At 39.4% G+C, this 21573-nt stretch overlaps 1 protein-coding gene across 1 annotated transcript in view; it reads right to left on the bottom strand.

Annotated features, from left to right (window-relative positions):
• Positions 1 to 21573, bottom strand: part of IL12RB2 (interleukin 12 receptor subunit beta 2) — a 72972-nt gene that overhangs the window by 44508 nt on the left and 6891 nt on the right. The window contains exons 4-8 of the mRNA XM_060023635.1: positions 16896 to 17010; positions 15802 to 15986; positions 14441 to 14583; positions 13173 to 13323; positions 4119 to 4198 (exon numbers count right to left, since the gene is read on the bottom strand). Coding sequence (XP_059879618.1) covers positions 4119 to 4198; positions 13173 to 13323; positions 14441 to 14583; positions 15802 to 15986; positions 16896 to 17010 — 674 coding nt within the window. The remainder of the gene's footprint in view (positions 1 to 4118; positions 4199 to 13172; positions 13324 to 14440; positions 14584 to 15801; positions 15987 to 16895; positions 17011 to 21573) is intronic.

The following is a 21573-nucleotide window of genomic DNA, read 5'->3' as shown; positions in this document are numbered from 1 at the left end:
GTTATTTATAAGCCCCTAGTCTATGGTATTTTATTATACTAAGACACATCCATGCATAACATACATGCCCATACACACACACCATACTCACATATACACACCCACACACTCACATCCCTCCCACGCATACAAAACTCCCACGCATTCACACACATGTGCACTCACTCACATATACAACACACATGCACACACACCACTCCAGACACGCACATTCATACATCCTCAACTCCCTCCACACACACCGGGGCTGTACCCATTCAGCACCAAGTTGTTCTCCCCTAGTGTAAACATCCTACAAAAATGAAAGGTCATCTCACTTCTCCCTATCTGCAAGAGAAACGTGTTCTCTCTGTGTTCACAGGCTGATGGGGTTTTACTTGGGGCTTCCTCTGGTGCCAAAGCCCCAAATTCCCCTTTGCAGTGGCGGGGTGTCCCCCTTACCTGGTTTCCCAGTATTGATCAAAGTGAAAAAAGAAAAATCAGCCACCACACACGTCTTTGCTTCCTTTCCCCCGTGTGGTCTGACTGAGGCCCCACCACAAAGCTCTTGATCCGGCTACAGTGTTTCTTTCTAGCCTGAGGTTTAGATGAGTTCCTTGTGTCACAGCACAGCCCTGTATGTGAGACTCCCAAGCCTGCCTAAGGGGGGCAAGAGGAATCCCCAGGCGGATGAGTGGGAGAGGGGTGGTTCCAGAGGGCAGTATTTCCGCCCAGGAAAGGCTTCCAGCACAAGCACCACATCATGGAATCCTCTCATGGGAAATCACTTCCCCTCCCTAGACCTCAGTTTCCGTGTTTGTAAAACGAGTGTTAGAACCGCATGCTGCTTAAATGCCCTTTGGCTCTAGAGGTCTGGGATTCGTGGTTCTGGGGTCCAGAGCAGGACTGCTCATCTCAGCAACTCCAGCTGGGGTTTAATTGCCTCTCCCAGGTGGGTGGAGAGGCAGTTGAAGAAGCCCAGGATTCGACAGAGAAGGACTAAATCCTGCAATGACCCTATAAAACTGAAGACTGGGTCCAACTTTCCTTTCTCAGGCTGGACCATCACTGAAGGTTTTGAAGGTGCCCTGTCACGACTACCATCTGGCACAAGGTTATAGAAGCTTCTAGTATTTACATTTTTGGTTTCTTATTCAAATCGATTCCAGTCCAAAGCATCCTTCTTGGGCCCACAATTCTGGCTCCACAAAAGGAAAGATTTTCTAACTTCTCAATAAGAGATGCCATCGAGGCCTGGGCTTCCTCCAAAGCGATTCTCCCTGTCCCAGAAGGTCCCAGATATCTGTCTGTCCTGGCTGGGCTGGGAGCAATGTTTATGAGAGAAAGCGTGGACTAGAAGAGCTTTAAAGCCTCTTTGAATTTCAAGGCTTCATTTCAGAATCTAAGCTTCGTGAGGAATAGCGACAGGATCAAGATGAGTAGCAGAGAGGAGTTTGCATACGCAAGCTTGCTAAGCATTACCTGTTGGCTAACAAATAATTATTTTGACTTTGCTCTGACGTTGGTTTCAGGGTACCCTGCTCATGCCTGTTCTAAATTCTCTCTGTGACAGTATACACAGATATAGCACCAGGCACATTGCTTACCCTGTTAGGATAAAAATCATGATGCAGTATCATTTAATTTTTCCTTGGTGGCCCCCGTGATTTTTCTGCGTTTGTGTCTTCTCATTGACTGGGCCCTATGACGGCCTTGTCAGCTCTGCAGGTACCAGGCTCATTACCCTCATTCTACCGAGAGAAACCCTAGAGTAGAGAGGAGTGAAATGGGACCAGAACAGAGTATCTTTTCAGATAACTGTAAAGTACATTTTGGGAGGAGGGATCTTTATGGGAGGAAGAATATTCGTTTTAACCAGTCGCTTACTTCTGAAAATGAAAACCAATAGCCAGGAATTGAGCTGGGTTCTTCTATACTATTTACAAATCATGGCTGCTCTAAACGCCTTGCTTTAGGAATAATCTTGCTATTAACAATGCTTTATTTTAAGATAAATTTTAAGCTGCAGTTTTAGTTTCGAAGGGAAGAACTTGATTATGACTCACCAAGCTATTTATAGTAGACTCCTCTTATGCCAGACATTTTGTGTGTGTGTGTGAGAGAGAGAAAGGGAAAGAGGGAGCAAGAGCTCATTTCTTAAAACTGAAGAAGATTGCAATTATCAAAATCTATCCAGCTAACCCCACCAGAGGACTTCATTAGTCTGACTTCTGGTTTCATGCTCATCAGCTTCATAATTCCAAAACTGTTTATTTGCCCTTAACTAGAAGAACTGTCGTAAAAGGGATGTAAGTTTTGGGAAATAAAACCTCTTCTTATGAACATGCCAATCAGTAGCTCAATTCAAATAGTTATTTTTTGGGACAAAGATGAGTCATGCTGTAGCAGAAAGAGCGCTGGATGGGTTTCAGCCCCAGCTCTGCACTTAGTAGGTGGGTGACTTTGAGAAGAACCTCCTTTCTTGGACTCTCAGTGTTTTCATGTGTTAGTGGGGATTCTAGTATGTACCTCTTAGAGTTTTTGTAAGGATTAAGTGAAACGATAATGCCAGCTTTCAGTACTCTGTAAAACTTTTACATTTTGTAATAACATTAGGCCTCATTGTTTTCTGGAAGGTTGTCCAGTTTACTACTCTTTTACTACTATTCGTAAGGGCTGCTTCCTTTTCCTATTCCTATTATTTTCTACTATTATTAGTATTCCTGAGGTAGAGCAGCTTTTTTTCCATCCTTTCCCTTTTCAATGACCATAGAAAACATATTGTTTTCCATTTGGTTTTTTTTTTAACATCGCTATTGGAGTATAATTGCTTTACAGTGGTGTGTTAGTTTCTGCTTCATAACAAAGTGAATCAGCTATACATATACATATATCCCCATATCTCCTCCCTCTTGAGTCTCCCTCCCACCCTCCCTACTCCACCCCTCTAGGTGGTCACAAAGCACGGAGCTGATCTCCCTGTGCTATGCAGCTGCTTCCCACTAGCTATCTATTTTACATTTGGTAGTGTATATATGTCCATGCCATTCTCTCATTTTGTCCCAGCTTACCCTTCCTCCTCCTTGTGTCCTGAAGTCCATTCTCTACATCTGCGTCTTTATTCCTGTCCTGCCCCTAGGTTCTTCAGAACCTTTTTTTTAGATTCCATATATATGTGTTAGCATATGGTATTTGTTTTTCTCTTTCTGACTTACTTCACTCTGTATGACAGACTCTAGGTCCATCCACCTCACTACAAATAACTCAATTTCATTTCTTTTTATGGCTGAGTAATATTCCATTGTATATATGTACCACATCTTCTTTATCCATTCATCTGTTGATGGACACTTAGGTTGCTTCCATGTCCTGGCTATTGTAAATAGAGCTGCAATGAACACTGTGGTACATGACTCTTTTTGAATTATGGTTTTCTCAGGGTATATGCACAGTAGTGGGATTGCTGGGTCATATGGTAGTTCTATTTTTAGTTTTTTAAGGAACCTCCATACTGTTTTCCATAGTGGCTGTATTAATTTACATTCCCACCAACAGTGCAAGAGGGTTCCCTTTTCTCCACACCCTCTCCAGCGTTTATTGTTTGTAGATTTTTTGATGATGCCCATTCTGACTGGTGTGAGGTGATACCTCATTGTAGTTTTGATTTGCAAGAAACCATATTCTTAAACATCCACAGCTTTAATTTCCCCACAAATGAATAAGTGAGGTTGCATGGTCACTGTTGGGCATATTGTATGAATCAGAAGAGAAGGTGTACTGAGTGGGGTCAAAGGGTGGACATGCTCGGGGATGGGAGGGAACCTTGATCTGACTGGAAGTGGGTGAGGGAAAGATGTGATTGTGTGGAGGCAGGAAGTCAGAGTTCTCACCCTTGTTTGGGAAAAATAAATGACACAGAATCAAGCATCATGAGGATCTGGCTGAGAAAATGAGCTCCAACACAGACTCTGAAGGCTCATACCAAAGCCACTATGGAAACAGAAGGTCTTTTTCTGGCCTTGAAACTTATCATTCAAATATGTAATTCTCTTCATATGTCAATTATACCTCAACAAAAACAAAACAAAAAACCCAAATCTATAATTCTCCTGAATTTTAAGTGGACACTGCAAACTTACCTTCCAGAAAAGAGAAATCTGTTGTCTATTGTAGTCAATGTGCTGTCTCATGTACCAGACATCTAATGTTCCAGTAGGCTCTGTTTTGAAGGGGAAAAAAAACAGTTTCATATATACATATATATCTATACAATATGAAGACTTTGGAAGTCAATTGGTTATTCATTAAATAATTCAGGGGGAGTAGGATTATAGGATAATTTCAATTTTCTTTGTGTCCCAGTATCTTCCTTTTTCTGCTGTTACACAATGAACATGTATATATCTTTGACTACAGAAGTCAGAAAAAACAAGGTTACCTTGAAGACAAATTTTAAAAAATGACGAGGAAATTAGATTCTTAACTTACTCTTAAAACGTGTATTAGTAAAACAACTCAAAGAAAGTACGTCTGGTTAATTCTTTTTTATTGGAATGCAGAAAGAATTCTCAATAGAAAAATAAACATAAATCATAAGGGAAACATTTTTTTGATCCTGTAAAAATACAAAATACAAATGATGAACTTTGTGTTCATCTCCGTTCCTGAACTTATGCTGGAGTATAATTATTTGGTTTTATGATCACTAGACAATCTATTTGCAAGGAGGCCTATCTCATTCATCTTAATACTCCTCATACCTAGCACAATGCTTAGAATGTAACAGACTCCCAGTTACTCTTTGTTAAATGATGAATAAGCAAATGAAAAAACCAGGCAATATTATCTACTTGATGCTGAAACACAGGCTGAACTCATAGAAGAAATAATCACCAATCCATAAGACGATGGTCAAATATTACCTAATTTAATTTGAGAAAGTCAATAGAACATACTTGAAAAGAAACTGAATAATCAACTCCTGTGTCTAAGAGAGTGTGTGTGTGTGTGTGTGTGTGTGTGTGTGTGTGTGTGTGTGTGTGTGTATGTGTATGAATGGGTCAAGTAGTTTTATTTCTCCCACTGTCAGATTTGTTTTGATTTACAGCCAGGGGTGGAATCAGCAGAAGCAATCCCTGAAAACGGCTTCAATTGCACTAATTTTACTTGTGTAACAGTGACATTCAGAGTATATTAGGGTGAGGCTATCTTGGGGTTCCTTTTGGAGCAGCAAGTTCCATTTAACCAGATGGAAATTTCCAGAAACTAAGTCCCATCTGGAGAGCAGAAGACAAACAGCCAGAGAGGGGAGAAGAGAAAGAAGGACAGGGACGGAGCACATGTCCCAGCACATACTATGGGCAGGCCCTTTGTGGGCCCATTCAATTACATCTCCCGTCCTCCTCAGCCCCGTGATGCACTAGCTTCAGTGCAGTGGTTAAAGTGTGAGCTCCAGAGCCAGACTGTCTATGGGCAAATCCCAGCTCTGTGATCCTGAACAAATGTTTACCATGTCCTCAAGCCAGGTTCCTCATCTGTCAAATGAGGACAGTAATTCTACACATCAGATGGAGCTGTTGTGAGAATGTAAATGAACGGAAGAGTGCTGACACATGGTAAGTACTCAGTAAATTTTGCTGCTGTGTTTTCTTCCTTTGAGAACTGAAGTACTGAGAAGTTAAGGAACTTGATCAAGGTTCCAGAACTAATCATCGGAGAAGCCAGGCTTTGAACACAGCTCTGTTTTATCACATAGCCTGTGCTCTTTGCTCTGCATCATGCGGTTGCCTGGCTCTGTGAAGGGTTATGATTTCTCTATAAAACTTATATCCTCCATCAGGTACACCTTTCTATTCTCTTCCTTTGTCACTTCCTCTTCCTGCCTCTCTCGCCTTTGTCTCCCTTTTTTTATTTCTAAACATTCACTTCTTTTCTTCCCCTTCTCTTCCCACCAGTGGTAGTATTTACCCTTGCAGCCAGGAATTAGAAGTAAGAAATGTGTACAGAAGACATTCTGAAAGTGCTCTCAATCGTTCAGGATTACAGGGAGCCAGGAGTCAAGCTCAGAACTTTTTTTCTGCTAGTCCAGATGCATAAAAGGAAAAAAGCACAGGCAACAGAAGGAAAGGGGGCCTGACATTTATTAACCACCTACCATGTGCCAGGTAATCTTTGGATACTTTATATGCATGATCTCACTTAATCCTCACACAAGGCAGAGGGTACATGTGATTATACCTGTTTTGCAGCTGAGGACAAGGAGGTTGACAAATGTTAAGTGATTTACAAAAAGCGTGGAGCTGGTGATGGCAAAGCTAAGAGCCGAGCCCAGGTCTCACTGTCTCCAAAGACCCCGCTCGTCCGTTACAGTCCACCGTGTTGAGCAAAGATCTGAACACTCCACAAACTAGATAATCCAGACATTGACTACATAATCAGGATTTGGAAACTTGGGTGTGCTCAATGTCAAAGCCAGTGGACGTGTTCCATGGTGCTAAATGTCTTCAGTCAATTACATATTGGTAAGAAATTTAAAGGGAACACTCATTGCCTCATTGCCTCTCATTGTCACTCATTGCCTCTACAACCTACCAGATTATCACAGAGCTAAGAATCAAATTCTAGAGTCATATTTTGTTCACAGGATAAATTGCAAGTGAAGCTGAAATTTTAATGGTGCCCACTTGCAGCATAAGCCTCTATGGGAGAGAAATCATTAGCTAAATCTGTATGAGTGTCAAGCATAAAATTTCATGACCAGGAATGTCAAACCATTTCTGCTTAGAGCAACTTAAGGGCTAATATTAGAGACAATCTTTGACATTCAACTGTCATAAAATCACTTAAAGTTCTAACCTCAGTGTTATCTAACAAAAGACAGATAAAACTACTATGGGTAGACGAGAAAAGGTAAGTCAAAGGCCCATATGTCCAAGTGACAAAAAAAAGATGGGTACAAATGATTAAAAATATGAATATTGAGAAATGGAAGTCAGTTCTCCTGAGATGAATGTACCTTCAAGGTAAAGGAAAAAACCACTGGGTTAAAGAGGAGGGAATCACCAATATGAAAAAAGAGGACATCCTAAATTAAGCAGAAGATCAGTTTAACTGACCTAACTGACCTCGTGGGTTCTTTCAACTCTAAATCCCAAGATTCTAGGATTCTGTGAAACAGCACATGTGGTAAATAAATCAGGGCCAAGCCATGTGCTACTTCTGAGGTTAGCATCCGTCTCTGAAGCCAAGGCAAGTGCAAGGGCGTAAACAAGAGCAATTGAATTGCAAATGGAAAGCAATCCCTCCACAGAGATTTGAGCAGGCAGTGGAGTGGAGTAGAAAGATCTCTAAGAACAGTGAAAATGGAGAATTTAACACAAAGTAAATATGAAAAAGGAATATCTTGAGAGATTTCAGGTAGTGGGCTAAATTGAACCCATGAGAATATTTTGGTCCAAACCATGCTCCAAGCAGGACAAGATAGAGATAAGTCATTTGCCATCTTGGTTACTCCACGTCCACTCTTTGGGCTGTGATACGTTTCTCTAAAATCTAGTTTCAAATAACTCAAACAGATTTACAAACACCCATTTGCTTAAACAATTTTTTAGTGGTATACTCTTGCCTTTATACGTTACCCCCTGCTATGTCTCCATGGGAAGCCCTACACAGATGCTCCCACCCTTCCTCCTCTTTGATAACTTTCAACACTTGGTTCACTCTCTCTTTCCACTCCTTTCTGTCACTATTTTTGGTGGCTCATCATCCACCCTGGTGTTCCTTCCCAATGGCTGGTACTGTCCCTCCCTCCACCTGCTCACTTCCAATGATCTGATTCTCTCAACTTCTTCACTGAGCAAAAGGAAGCAATCAGAGAGGGATTCCCTAATCTTTCCACCCTGGAAACTTTCGAACTTCCCCATCAATTCCCTAACACAGCACCCCTACTGATTTTACTGTGGATGAAGCATGCCCACCTCCATCAAAGACCAACCCCTTGAGTTCTGGATCCTATCCTCTTGCTTCATCAAGGATCTCTCTCCCACCATTATCCTACTTCCTGTATCATTAATTTCTCCCTCTCTGCTGGGACCTTATCATCACCTTGCAAATATACTGTATTATCTCTGATCCTAAAAGCAAAAACAAATAGGGAATTTCTTAATACCACATCCTGCTCCAGCTACTGCCCAACATTTCTGCTCTCCTTCACAGAACTTCTTGAAGAGTTGTGAATTGTCACTGTCTTTATTCCCTCACCTAACATTCACTCTCAAGCAATGCCAATTGATTCTGTCCCCATCACACTACTGATGCTGCTCCTGGTCGGCAATGAATGCTATTTTGCCAAATCTAATGATCACTTCTCTATTCTCATTTCATTGGATTTATTGGCAGCATTTGACATAGCTGAATACTCCACCATCTTTTCTTTTCTTAAAGAAACATAACCTTTCAACATCCAGATCACAAGTGAAGAGCTTGTTCTTAATAGAAGCAGAAATGTTTCATCCATACTAAAGTCAATGGAGGCCTCATGTTAGAGTGCCAAGGGAAAAAAGTGAGTTGCAAAAGATTACATACACATATAATTTTGATTAAGCTCAAAAATAAGCAAAACTAATCACTGTTTAGAAATACATACATTTCTGAAAGCTACGAGAAAAAGTATGAGGATGATATAAACACACAGCCCAGAATAGTGGTTACGTATAGTGAAGCATGACACGGTAAGAATATATTGGTAATTTTATAGCATTTAAGCTGAATGGTGGGTTTCTAAGTGTTCATTTTATTGTTACACTTTGTAATGAGAAAGTAGCTTAAACTAGGATAGTCAGAGTAGCAATGGAAAGAATGAATGCATTTTGAATGTTTTAGAAGAGTCAACTGCTGGTATGAGGGGATCGGAGAAAAGGAGAAGTTAAGGATGATTTCTGCATTTTTGACTTGAGTAGCTAGGAAGATGGTGGTGTCAATTACCACAACAGGAAAGATTGAAACAGAGGCAATTTTGGAAACATTTTGCTTTGGAGAAAAAAATAAAAGTGTCTGTTTAGGCTATGTGAGGTTTAGAATGTCTGTTGACATCTAAGTGAAGATATGGAATAGGTGATTGGAACACAAACCTGAAGTTCTGGAAAGAGTCCAGGACAGAAACTATATTCTATCTTTCTCTCTCTCTCTTCACCTACCTATCTAGCTTTAGAGCCATGAGACTGAATGAGGTCAGCTGGGAAAAGAAGGGGGTCCAATATAAAGCCCTACAGATTGAGATTAAAAAGAGAAAGATGGCCAGCAAAAGCGACAAGGAAGAATGGACCAACATGGTAGAGTAAAAACCAGGAACAAGGGATTTCACAGAATTCAAGAGAATCAAGTACTTCTAGGAGGAAATAGCTCTTTTCTTCTACTGCAATAACCTTGGAGACCACATGTTCCAGATGGAGGAAGGCCACAAGATTCCCTTTGGACTTTGCAGGTTTTTCTTGGTGTCGTCTCTTCCAGGAATCTTTCCGTGACGTTCCAAGATAGACTATAAGCTCTTGAGTCTGAGGATCTGACTGGTTATCATTATGTCTGAGCACCTGGCATAGTTCCTGATATACACACATTCCTCACAGATCATCCAGAGAAGTATTTTTCCCCCAGTGGCTTCTTTTGGAGGGCTTCATGGAAAACATTTCTTCCCATTTAGGTGATCACTACCTTGTCAAATAGTTAAGCTCAGGCATTTACTTCTTCCAGGACAGATGCTGGGCTTAGAAGAGACCACAAGAAGAAGAAAAAAGGGTAGGGACACTCACTGGATCTAAAACATAACATTTTCCCTCTAATGAAAATGTTTGTAGGTAAATCCCTTTAGAATGTAAAGAACCATTCATTCTCATTTCCTGAAGCCTTAGGCAAAAAAGATGCAAGTATAATAGTTTCAAGTTTAGCTAGTTTAGGAGTCAGCAAACTATGGCCCATGGACCAAATCTGGCTGATTCCTTATTCCCTGTTTTGGTATAGCCAGTGAACTAATAATAATGGTTTTCACATTTTTAAATGGTTGAAAACAAGTCAAAAGAAGAATCATTTTTAGTGACATGAAAATTTTATAAAATTCAATTTTTAGTGTGCAAAAATAAAATTTTGGACACAGCTTTGTCTATGTATTTGTCATACTGTCAATGGCTGCTTGCCTGTGATAACAGTAGATTTTAGTAGTTGTGACAAAGATCATATGGTCTGCAAAGCTGAAAATATTTACTATATGGACCTTTATAGCAAATGTTTGCTGACTCCTAAGCTACACTTACCATCTTGCTTGCTAACTAAGATGGTAAAATAACCTCTAGTATTTAATTGTTCACACCTAACCTATCCTAGCAATAGTTCAAAGTCACAAATGAATGAATAATTGTCTAGCTTCTTAATGTGAACATGGGTGGCTGCAGCTGGTAGCCTTGCATTTTCTCCTCTTTGGGATCTCTCACCAATCACCTATGCTATCACCACAGTGGGGGAGGACTCCTCCTTTGCTGCTCTGGCACTAGTATGAGCATTTAACACTTCCTTTATTAATTGTTCACCGTCACATTTAGCAAGACCAAACATATAAATAAGACTGAAAAATGGTGAATGAACAGACAGAAACACGTAACTGATGATACAGCTCTAAGGAATGGCTCATTCATCTTTATTTTGGAGTCTCCTCCTGGGTGTTCAAAATGATGAGGGAGTGCCTTCCCCCCAACATCTGGGCATATTCTCAGGCATGTTTGGACACTATGCAGCCCAAATTCAGACTGTTTTCCCACTAGAAGTAAAATATGATTGCTTGTTTCCCAGTATCAGGCCCACTGATGGTTACTGATTGCTGGACTGTCCTCCCAAACATAAGAAAGTTATCTCTTTCCTTCCACCCCTTACTTAGTGGTCATTTTAAAAGTGTTTTTCATGGAGGACCATGACAAGAGTTGAATTTAATGACATAGGAAAGGGCCATATGGAGTGAATAATACCCTCATTCTCTGCTGGAGTGCTATAAATAACTGTGCCCAATCCACCAGGAGATAACATATTGCTCTGTTTTGAGTAGCCAAGGCTGCAAAGAAAAAGCTCTACCATAAGATCATTCAGTTTTAGACAGTAACTAAAAAAAAAAAAAAAAGAAAAAAGCTTACTAGTATTTTTTTTTTTAAATGCCAAGTTATACATCCGTACACATCTCAGGGGTCAAAAGGAAATAGTGTTAAAAAAAAATTCACACCTTTTAGGTTTACATCAGTTGATGTTTCATACAGAAACTGATGACAGGAACAGTGGTTAGAGGTGAAAACCATGAAGTTTAGAGTAAGAGAAAAGAGATCCTACAACAACCCACAGAAAGATCAAACACAAAAAAGGGAGATTCAGACACTGAAAGGAAACCAGCAGAGCTTGGTAGCGTGGTGTATCTCAGAGAATGCATTTCTCTCTTTATGAATGTTTGCAATTACTCTGAATAAGCCAGCTTCCTTGGTTCAATTCATAATCATCTACGAGTTCATAACCGTAACAAGTTGCTACACTCATTGTTATGATGGTGGTTTATTTTATAGGATATGAGAAAGTTACCATCCTGCCTTGGGTTTTTAATGCAACAGATAAACACTTGAAAAAAAGAAAGAAAGAAAAACCTTTTCATACATCTCTAAATGGGTCATTATCAAGTGTCAGTAAAAATGATAAGAATTTACAAGCCCAGAGTTTCCCTAGTTTATACTTTAGCTTAATGTGATATAACTTAAAAATTTTCAGCCTATTTACTACCTTGGACTTGGACATAAAATATGGCCCATTTCCAAGAATTTTATCTGTACTATGTATAAATAAAGTCTAAAAATCCATGAGGTATTTTTAAAATGCATTACTTTGACATTGTAATAAAAGGATAACAAGAGTAAGCTCCGGAGTATAAAAATGACACACATTTAAACAGAGAAAAAGTGGCTCAACATTAATTTAAGAGATTTTTATCATAAAATGAGAGGAATAAATTATAATTGCTGAATGAATTCATTTAAAAATATTTTTTTAAATAGCGAAATGCAATTATTGTCAGAAGAAAGGAAGAGTATACAATTATTCTACAATTTATATATTATTTATTTTATTAATAGTTTACATCCTTGAAAGTCACTGGAGTATCACTGATAAGTGTCATCAGTTACCAAAAATCACTAGTAGCTCACAGAAAATGAATGTAGCTTAATCATTAGGCTAGTTTACATGCACACATATCTATAAGTTTCACAAATAAGGACTTAGCTTTTCTGACATTAATGCTTCAAAATCTCCAGATAATAAAGCAACAGATTATATGTCAATTATTTTTCCTCTGAAACAAATTTTCATAAATTATGAAGCTGTATACTGTATCACTGAGTGCTTTTGAAAACTAATATTCAGATGGCTATTTCTTGTATCTCCAAAGATTTAGTATTGTCATAAAGTTCATATAAGCATTTTTGCTTTTTCGATTATACTTCAATAAAATTGTCTTCCCAATAATTACCAAAAAGAAAAGTCCATCAGACTTAAAAGTATATTTGATCTCCTCTTTATAGCTATGGGCAGTCTAGTGGTACTCATGTGAGCAGTGAGTATCAAAGGTTTGAAGAAGTACAGTGCTGTAACATTTGGAGGAGAGAAGATTGCCAGATGTTAAACTTTATTTTAAAATGTTGTCTCCAGAGTTTACCTTTTTTCAAGCTTTTAGTATGGCTTATAAAGCCATATTAATTTTCATAGAATCCAAAGGGTAAAATGTATCAAGGTTTAATGATAAAGGAATGAAATTACTGGTTGCAGCTTTGTGGAATAAGAGAAAGTAACTGAGAAAGTAAGTGAAATAGAAATAAGAGATATAATCAAACATTACTGAGGCATAAACTTGTAACCAGCATGATAACATGTGGCAAACAGGAGTAGGACTTACCTAATGTTAAAAAATTTTTAGCAATATAAACATATCTCCCTGGACAGCTTCAATACTTAAGTCAATGTCAAAATGAGCTTGTTAATTAATGCACTCATACTTTTTGATTCAGTAACAGTTCTTTAGAGATTCTATTCCAAAGAAATCATTACATCTTCCTCTCTCTCTCCTGTCTTTCCTCCACTCTATCCACCTCCCTCCCCTCCATTTTTTTTTAGACACATACCTTCTTCTGGTGTTTGTGTTCTCAATGATTCACTCCAATCACTCCAACTACCTTTATAAAGATGTAACTTAGAGGAAATCTGAAATTCATATTCTGTAAAGGGTTTCAGGTCCAGCAAATCATGTCTTCCTTTGGCATTTGTGGCATTAACCTTGAATCCAACAAGATTTTAAAAAGTGCCTGTTAATACTAAATTAATTTAAATAAGGGTAGGAAAACTAGACCAGATAACGCTTTTTACTTTTCAAATCTGTCATTCAATAAGAAGAAATATCAATGACTGGGTTACTGAATACACGTGATGTTAATCTGAAACAATAGCTTCTCATTAATAAAACAAAAAACTCCTGGGTCTAAGAATCCATCTATATGGATTCCAAGGGGGGATCCCGAAACCAGCTGAAAAACAAGATAGAAAACTACCAGTTTTCAAAAGGGCCTTGAAGAAGCTTGTTTCTACACTAGAGATTATTCTTTATTTGGTTACAACTAGGATGTGATGAATGTTTTAACACAGACATAAAACTGGTCCCAAACAGAAAAATTTAATTATATAAGAAAATTATATAGGAAAAATTATAGGTGAAAAATTTAATTATTATACCTCTCTACATGTGGAGCTGATCCTTTGTTATTATTATAAGCCATTATATTTTACAAAATACTGGAAGGAATTATAATCTTATATTTTTTATTGTAAAAAATTTAATGTTTAGGGAAATTCCTGGTGGTCCAGTGGTTAGGACTCCATGCTTTCACTGTCAAGGGCTGGGGCTCAATCCCTGGTAGGGGAACTAAGATCCCACAAGCCACGTGGCATGGCAAAAAAAAAAAAATTAATGTTTACTATTACATCAAAATGTGAAGCTTTTTCTTTGGAATATTCAATTCAGATAAGCCCCTCTTTGAACATTCCCTAATATTTCTCTTTCCAAAATGTTAAAAAAAATTACTAAAAAGTAATAATGGAAGTAATGATGGGGTAGGGGGTAAAATAACAAGGAAAAATGACTCACTAGAAATAAATTGTAGAAAATTAATGTGGATTTACAGAAGCCTGTGGCTTAAAAAATTTCGGAATCAGTGATCAAATTTTAAGATATTTCTTAATAAACAGAAGTGTAAGTGACTGGTATGTCTCAAATGTGTATGTGTACTTGTGGGCTAAATATTCTTAAACTCCATATTTTGCTGGTATGAAAAGAGAGATCTGGGCATTGCTACTAAGAACCCCTCCCTGGTTTCCCCTTCACTCTAGAGACCATTACCATATTCCAGGACCTGCTGTTAATGGGCCGATATCTGAGTCGATTAAGCAGCACCAGTCCCTCATCTCTCCACTGAAGGGTACACCTGCTCACGGAAGCGTTTACAAAGTTGATTCTGATGTCCCACGGAGGAAGAGGCCTCACTGGTAACCAGGACAAAAAAAAGTGTGATTCAGGCTCCATAATTGGAAATTGTCTTATGTATTGACATGGGCGTATAAAGAGTTGAACAAATCTCATTTCTAAGATGCATGGCTACTAAACTTGGTGAAATAGACAAGAGAGTAGTCCCTGGCTTTTAGAAAGAAGAAAAAGTTGGATTCATTTCTAAATCATTAAAGTAATTCCCTTTAATCTACCCTCATTTTTACTAAACTACGATGAACATCAGTAATAATTTCGATTCCATTTAATTCAATGATTGAAAGAAAACCAATGTGCCAAAACCCAGGAGTTCCAGTGGCTGAGAAGGTAGAGGTGTGGTTAGTGGTGATCACCTCAGAAGGAGAAGAAATATTGGTAGGAAAAGCCATAGGAAAGAGAGCAACAGAGGAATAGAAGAGAAGAATAAGAGGGAAAGAAGGTGGCTAGAGATGATCAATGTAAAGAGATGGAAGGTGGAATGGGCAGAACTTTGATAGGAAAATATAGAGTAGATACCGACGTTCAGACTCACAGTTAGCAGTATGTGTGCAAAGAGGTGCTTTGGGAAGAGAGAAGAGAGACACATAGTGTGAGGCCAGAACTTCAGGCAGGCCTGAAGCCCAGTCCTACATGGGATGTTGAGACCTTGGGAATGCCTGGGATTGGCCTCTGATTCAACTGGGCCAATTACATTTGCTCAGAAATGTGCTGGGACTGGCTCACTCTAGCTCCCAAGCTGATGAGAGGGGTGGAGGTAGGTATTCTCTGAGGAAGATGGATTGGTACAGTGATACACTTTCTTTATAGGTGGCACCTGGCTGCTCTGGCCCTGCAGGCCAACATGCAGCCTATCTCAGAACAATGGAGTAGCCATGGGGGTGAAAAGACACCTGAATAACCTCACATGACCCTTGCCTCAGTCAGATGGTATCACTGGCAGCCAGTACCTTCATGGGATTTGAGGCCAGGGGGCTCTTATTTCTCCAACAGAGAGAATAGTGTTCAATATCCCATTTTGAACATCTCTCTATAGCTCTAGAGACATACATCCTTTTGCTTGCATCAAAGAAACATCTATCCTTTGCCTATGCCTACTGGCCACTTTCCATGAACCACTGTCCCTTTTGAAACAATCACACATAGAACATTCAAGTGATTTAAAAAATAATATTCACGTGCTAAAGATCGACACTTACAAAAAGTGAAATAATACATACCTATGTCCAACAATGTGAATGAGGATGGGAATGAAGAAGCACTCCCAAGACTGTTGATAGCAGTAACCTTGGCTGTGTAACTAGATTCAGGTGATTCAGGGGTTAGGTTAATTCCAAGGTCCAAATGATCACAATAGTGATCATTACATTGCTTCTGCAAGGTTAAATTTTTTGGTCCCTTTAACCTGTAAATGAAAGACGATTGTGTTTAGCAAGATACTTTATGTGCTGTTGCCTTCTTAGCACAAAGGAACAAAATGTTCATATATTTAAAATTCCTCACATTTTTAAGGTCAGTTTTACTACTAGGGGATACACAATGGGAATATTTGTATTCTGTGGTCATAAATAGGACCATACTTCACCCCTCTCTTTTTTTATTGGTAGGACTGAGACTTTTTGACATTCGTATGGGTGAGTAACCATCTCTACACTGTCTGAATTCCCAAAACCCCGGCTGACATCTTAGCTCCTTAGGACAGATCCAGTCAACCAAAGGATCCATGGCCACCTTGGCATTTACTGCACAGAAATGCCAGATGCTGGTACAGACCAGAACCCTGAGCCCCACTGCCTTTTCCTTATCTCCTACTCACTTAGGCATAGTGCTACCAGCGGGATCTTTGGAGAGGATTACAGAATCAACTCCAAGGAAAAGAATCTCCCAGACTCTCTCTTTTTGTGAACTCTCAGGTCAGGCAAAGGTGCTTTAAAAAGAAACTCCTCCAAGGCAAATGGAATGCTACCACATAAAAGAGTCTATTTATAGACTCTAAGAGTCTATACCGTGACCCTAAGAGTCCACAACTGCAGAAAAGGAAAGGGATATAATGCAGCCAGTTTAATCCTATAGAGCAGGGAAGAACGACTACAACAGGGGCCTTGGATGCCCTGAAGAGAACTCTGAGTTAGTCACACTTTAGATGAATAAACCAGTTTTACTTGATGAACACTAGAATTTTTTTTAAAGTATCTAATTATCTAGAGGTGTTTATTGCTTCTTCCCTCTGGTAAAACTAGAACTGTTCGGTACTTCTAAATGTCATCTAAGAGAAGACCTACCAAAAAAGCTGTGAAAATACAGTCTCACTCACTGTAAAGTATAGGCAGTATACAGGTGGGTGTCTTGTCCTCTATCCCAGGTGCATCTCACGGTCCCACGTTCTCCCTTCTGTATACAAGATAAGTTTTGAGGCTGTTCTGGAACAACTTTAAAAATAAATAACAAAACCACCTATTTTAAACAGCACACAGGTGATACTTCTATTACATTGTTATTATTTGCCAACAAGATAACAATACTTCCCCTATGTCTCCTATACCCAGAGGAGCTGGGAGCTATTTCAGATCCCATGAAGTTCAAATTTGCCTCCTAGGCATGCATTTCTTCTAATAACCATGGCAATAATAGTGAATATGGATCAAACAATTATTATATGCCAAGTCCTATGCTCAGTGTTTTATGTGTGGTTTTTCTCAATTGGAAATCATAGCAGCTACATCAAGTACCTAAGACTTAGAGATGAAGTATCTTGCCCAAGATTACAAAACGATGAAGTGGCAGAATCAGGTCTCCAGCCCAGGAGTGGCTGACTTGAATCCAAGTCTTTCACCACCATATTTTACTGTTCTCCCTGACAGGTGAACGTTCAGTGCTAGCTCCATTACCCCAGTTGATGATGAGTTTACTTTTTTAGAATGAAGCCCATTCAAATATTAGAAACGTTTAAAACTGAGGGGCTTTCTTTCTCCATTGACCTGAGATTTGTTGCCAAGGCACTTTTACGCACTGGCCCTTAGTCATGCCTTCCTGGGCTGTACCACCTGAATCTAATTTCTGCAGCATCACTTGGAGCACTTAATGAACACGTATAAATTAATTCTTTATGTACACAGACATTGAGAACCTTCCATGGGCTAGGCAGTGTTAGCTGTGGAAATGCAAAGGTGAACAAGGCAGGCATGGTCCCTTCTATCATAAGGTGTGTATTTTTAAATGAAGCCATTTTATAGTCAAAGACAGAACTCAAAGCTACGAGTTTCTCAGATTCAATGGAGATAAGAGAGAATACTCTGTTACTGGGTCATCTCATTCTACCCTAATACTGAGACCCAGATGTAGACAGAGGCTTCCTTTGGGTGAGATAAAACAAGGGTACCACCGAAGCCCTAGACACTGTCTGCTCAGAAAAAAAGAAAGCTGTAATTGATGGAATAAAAGCTTTTTTTGTCCTTAGCACACACCATAGATCTGGGGACAGTAAGTACCCACTGTGTGATCTTGCCCAGATGAGCTTCTCAGAGCTTCAGTTTCTTCATCTATAAAGTGAGTAGAACAATATGTAGCTCATAGAGGTTTGTTTAATGGAATAATAAACTCTTTCTTTTCCTAGGATAATAGACTCATATGTGTATATATAGATATACATATATACATATATACATTTATATATCTGTATATACAACCGCTTACGACTAATACTATGTTAACTTTTCATTTTATGTACAACTTCTTGTTTATCTTGGAGGTAGTCATTTTCTTGTTTTTCCATTTGTTTAGTTTCCTTATTATTAATATAATTCTAAACTTTCAAGTCAATTATCTGAATCACTGTTCAACATACTCAGAAGCACTGAGAATTCTATTTGTTTCATCTGCTTGGAGACCAGTTTCCGGGAGCCTTGTGAACTTTCCAGTGAGATGGGTTTGCCTCTGTACCTGTACACAGCTATCTTTCTGGAACTGCCAGACCTCAGTGTCCTGGAAATTCCTTCTCTTTTTTTTTTTCCCTGTGTTGGATCTCCTGTTTCTTAGATCCAATGCTTTCTTCTTTCTTGATTTAATTACTTGTGCTGGTGGAGTATATCCTCCAGTGGTTCCCTGGGAAAGGTTGCAGGAGAGGAAATATTTTGAACATGGCTAAAAATGTCATTATTCTACCCTCACACTTGACTGATACTTTGGCTGAGTATAGACTGTGCTTAATGGGGTCTCTTTTCTTTCATTCTTATGGATTCTCAAAGAGATCATAACTTCTGGGAACTTTTAGTTTTTATTTTGGGAAACATTTTTGAATTATTTCTCTGATAATTCTTATCTGTTTTTTTCTTTCTAAAAATCCCTAGTTTCATAGGTTGGACCTTCTTCTCTAATTTTGTATTTTATCTCCTATATTTTAAAACTCTTGATCCTTTTGCTCTAATATGAGGGAAAAAAACCCCTCAGTTTACATTTCTTCCCTCCTATTGAGTTTTTCATTTCCACTTATTTTTTCTGGGGGGGGGATGTTTTTTATTCTCTGAATATTTCCTTTTTATAGCATCCTATTTTTGTTCTACATGCAATATTTGCTTTTAGTTCCTAAGTGTATCAAGGATAGATTTTGTTTCTTAACATTTCTTCTCCCTGAATACATCTGTTTCTTCCACTTTGCTTGTATGCTTTGTTCCACATGTTTGTTTCAGTTTCTGTTCTCCGTGTTAGGCATTTTCCTCAGATCCTTGTTTTTTTTTTTTTATTTTTGGCCACCCTGTGTGGCTTGTGGGATCTTAGTTCCCCAACCAGGGATTGAACCCAGGCCCTTGGCAGTGAAAGCGCTGAGTCCTAACCACTGGGCCACCAGGGAATTCCTGGATCCTTGTATTTTTATTCATATATAGGAGGGGGAACACTACATTATAGATTGGAGCTCTGTGGGTATGTCAGTTGAGGGACATTTGTTGACTCTGGGTTTCACTCCAGGATGATCTGACTAGGGTTTCTTAGGAACCTCTATTGCAAATAATTTTAGATATTTCCTCTTAGCCTGGTCTGATTTCCAGAAAAGGATTTTCTAATCTGCCAGGAGGAGGGTACAGGTCTGAAGGGAGCTATATGCCAATGTCCTTTTCATCCTTCTGTTTTTCAGTGCGTACCATCAATCTCAACTGAATGGGCTGAAACTAGCTCAGTGGCCCTCTGATACCAGGCCTCCAGGGCTATGCCAGTGTAGAAAAGCAGCAAGTAACTGGATACATGAAATTGGGAAGGGAATCTGAGAATCTGTTTTTTAAATAGATTTTTCAATTAAAATCTCCCATTTTTATCCCCACTGCTACCCTCACTCCCAGCAGTATATGGTATCACCAATTTCTGTCTGTCTGGGGTGGGAGCTTCTGCATTAAATCAGGTTGCATCTTGAAGTTTCTCACTGCCAGCTGTAGGCTAAGCCAATTATCACTGGCCCACCTGTTTTCCAGCTTCCAAAACTTTGTTGCTGTGTCTCCCCTCCCATTCCTTTTGTCCTTTACGGTTTGTGCCTCTACAAAACTTTTTTTTTTTTTTACTGCATCTTGGCTTTATTTCACAAGGAATGAAAGTAAATGCATGTGTTCAAACCAGCATCATTACCCTAACGCTTCATACAGTCTTTTGATGACCAAATGAGATAAAGTACCTGGCACTTTTGCTTAATGAAAAAGTTACTCACCCTCACCTTTACTCCTAAAAGTTTGCAGAGCATCTCATTTTAAAGACCACAGCTCTTACCCACAAATCAAGTCAACTTTCTCGGTGTGAGTTCCCTGGACCATGAAATCAAGGTGTCTACTTCAGCCCAGGACTTGGTTTGGGCAGAGACTGTCTGCCCCAGGAGAAACCAGATGTGATTCTCTTCAATACAAATATATAATAGCCGATGCTAAGGAAAGGTCAGAAATCAAAGTCTCTGAAAATTAAAATGGTTTACCATGTAATGAATTGTTATGCGTATTATGCTTATTATTTTTAAAAGCCCTACTTACTAGGTGAAATAAAAGGTCTTAGAAAAACAGCTTTCAGAAATATCAACAGCTAAACATATATTGAAAACAACTAAGCAAGGATCCATTGTCTTTCATTTATTTCCTTGATTGTCCAAATAGTTTGTGGCCCAATCCTCTGAGGTTAGGTAGAGCACTGGTTGTTTAGTTACCGCACAATTTGGATGAGCTCCAGGCAGCAGAGCAGCACAAGCCCAGGAAGGGGCCAGAAAGAGAAGGCTTAAAGGCCATTTACCCATTCCCAGTTCTGAAGAACCAGTCAACTTTATGACAGGCCCACTCAGAGTATGCAATGGCACTATGGGCTACTGCTTATCACAAAAAAGAAAATGGGCTGCTCACTCCCTCACTAGATAGGTTTAAGCTTACTACACTGGGTTAAACCAACATTCATTGTGTCTTTTCTTGGAATGACTAGCCATACTCAGAAAAAGGTGTTGCTTCCAGTCAGTTCTTCACCTCAAAGGTGCTAAACTTGTTCAAAGAGCAGCCATTTGATAGTGTGGTTACCACCTGAGTATGCTGCACAAGCAACATTCCAGCAGTGTCACCCAACTGAGCTGCACTGGGCAGATACCCCTCACTATCTCCCTAGATCTCCTGATGTTGCAAACTGTCACAGATGTATCCACAACCTCTGGATGGAAAAGTAAACAAATGAGGGCTTCCCTGGTGGCACAGTGGTTGCAAGTCCACCTGCCGATGCAGGGGACGCGGGTTCGTGCCCCGGTCCGGGAAGATCCCACATGCCGCGGAGCGGCTGGGCCCATGAACCATGGCCGCTGAGCCTGCGCGTCCGGAGCCTGTGCTCCGCGACGGGAGAGGCCACAACAGTGAGAGGCCCGCGTACCGCAAAAAAAAAAACAAAAAAGTAAACAAATGAAAAGGAGTTACATCACTCTCATGCACCTAAGCAAAGATAGGAAATGGAATGGAATGGCTTAAGGACATCTGCAAAGATACTGACTTTCA

The sequence above is a fragment of the Delphinus delphis genome, chromosome 1, assembly GCF_949987515.2.
Source record: "Delphinus delphis chromosome 1, mDelDel1.2, whole genome shotgun sequence".
NCBI classification, from domain to species: Eukaryota; Metazoa; Chordata; class Mammalia; order Artiodactyla; family Delphinidae; genus Delphinus; species Delphinus delphis.
Note: the sequence above shows the minus strand (reverse complement) of the source record. Positions and strands in the feature narration are given on the sequence as shown.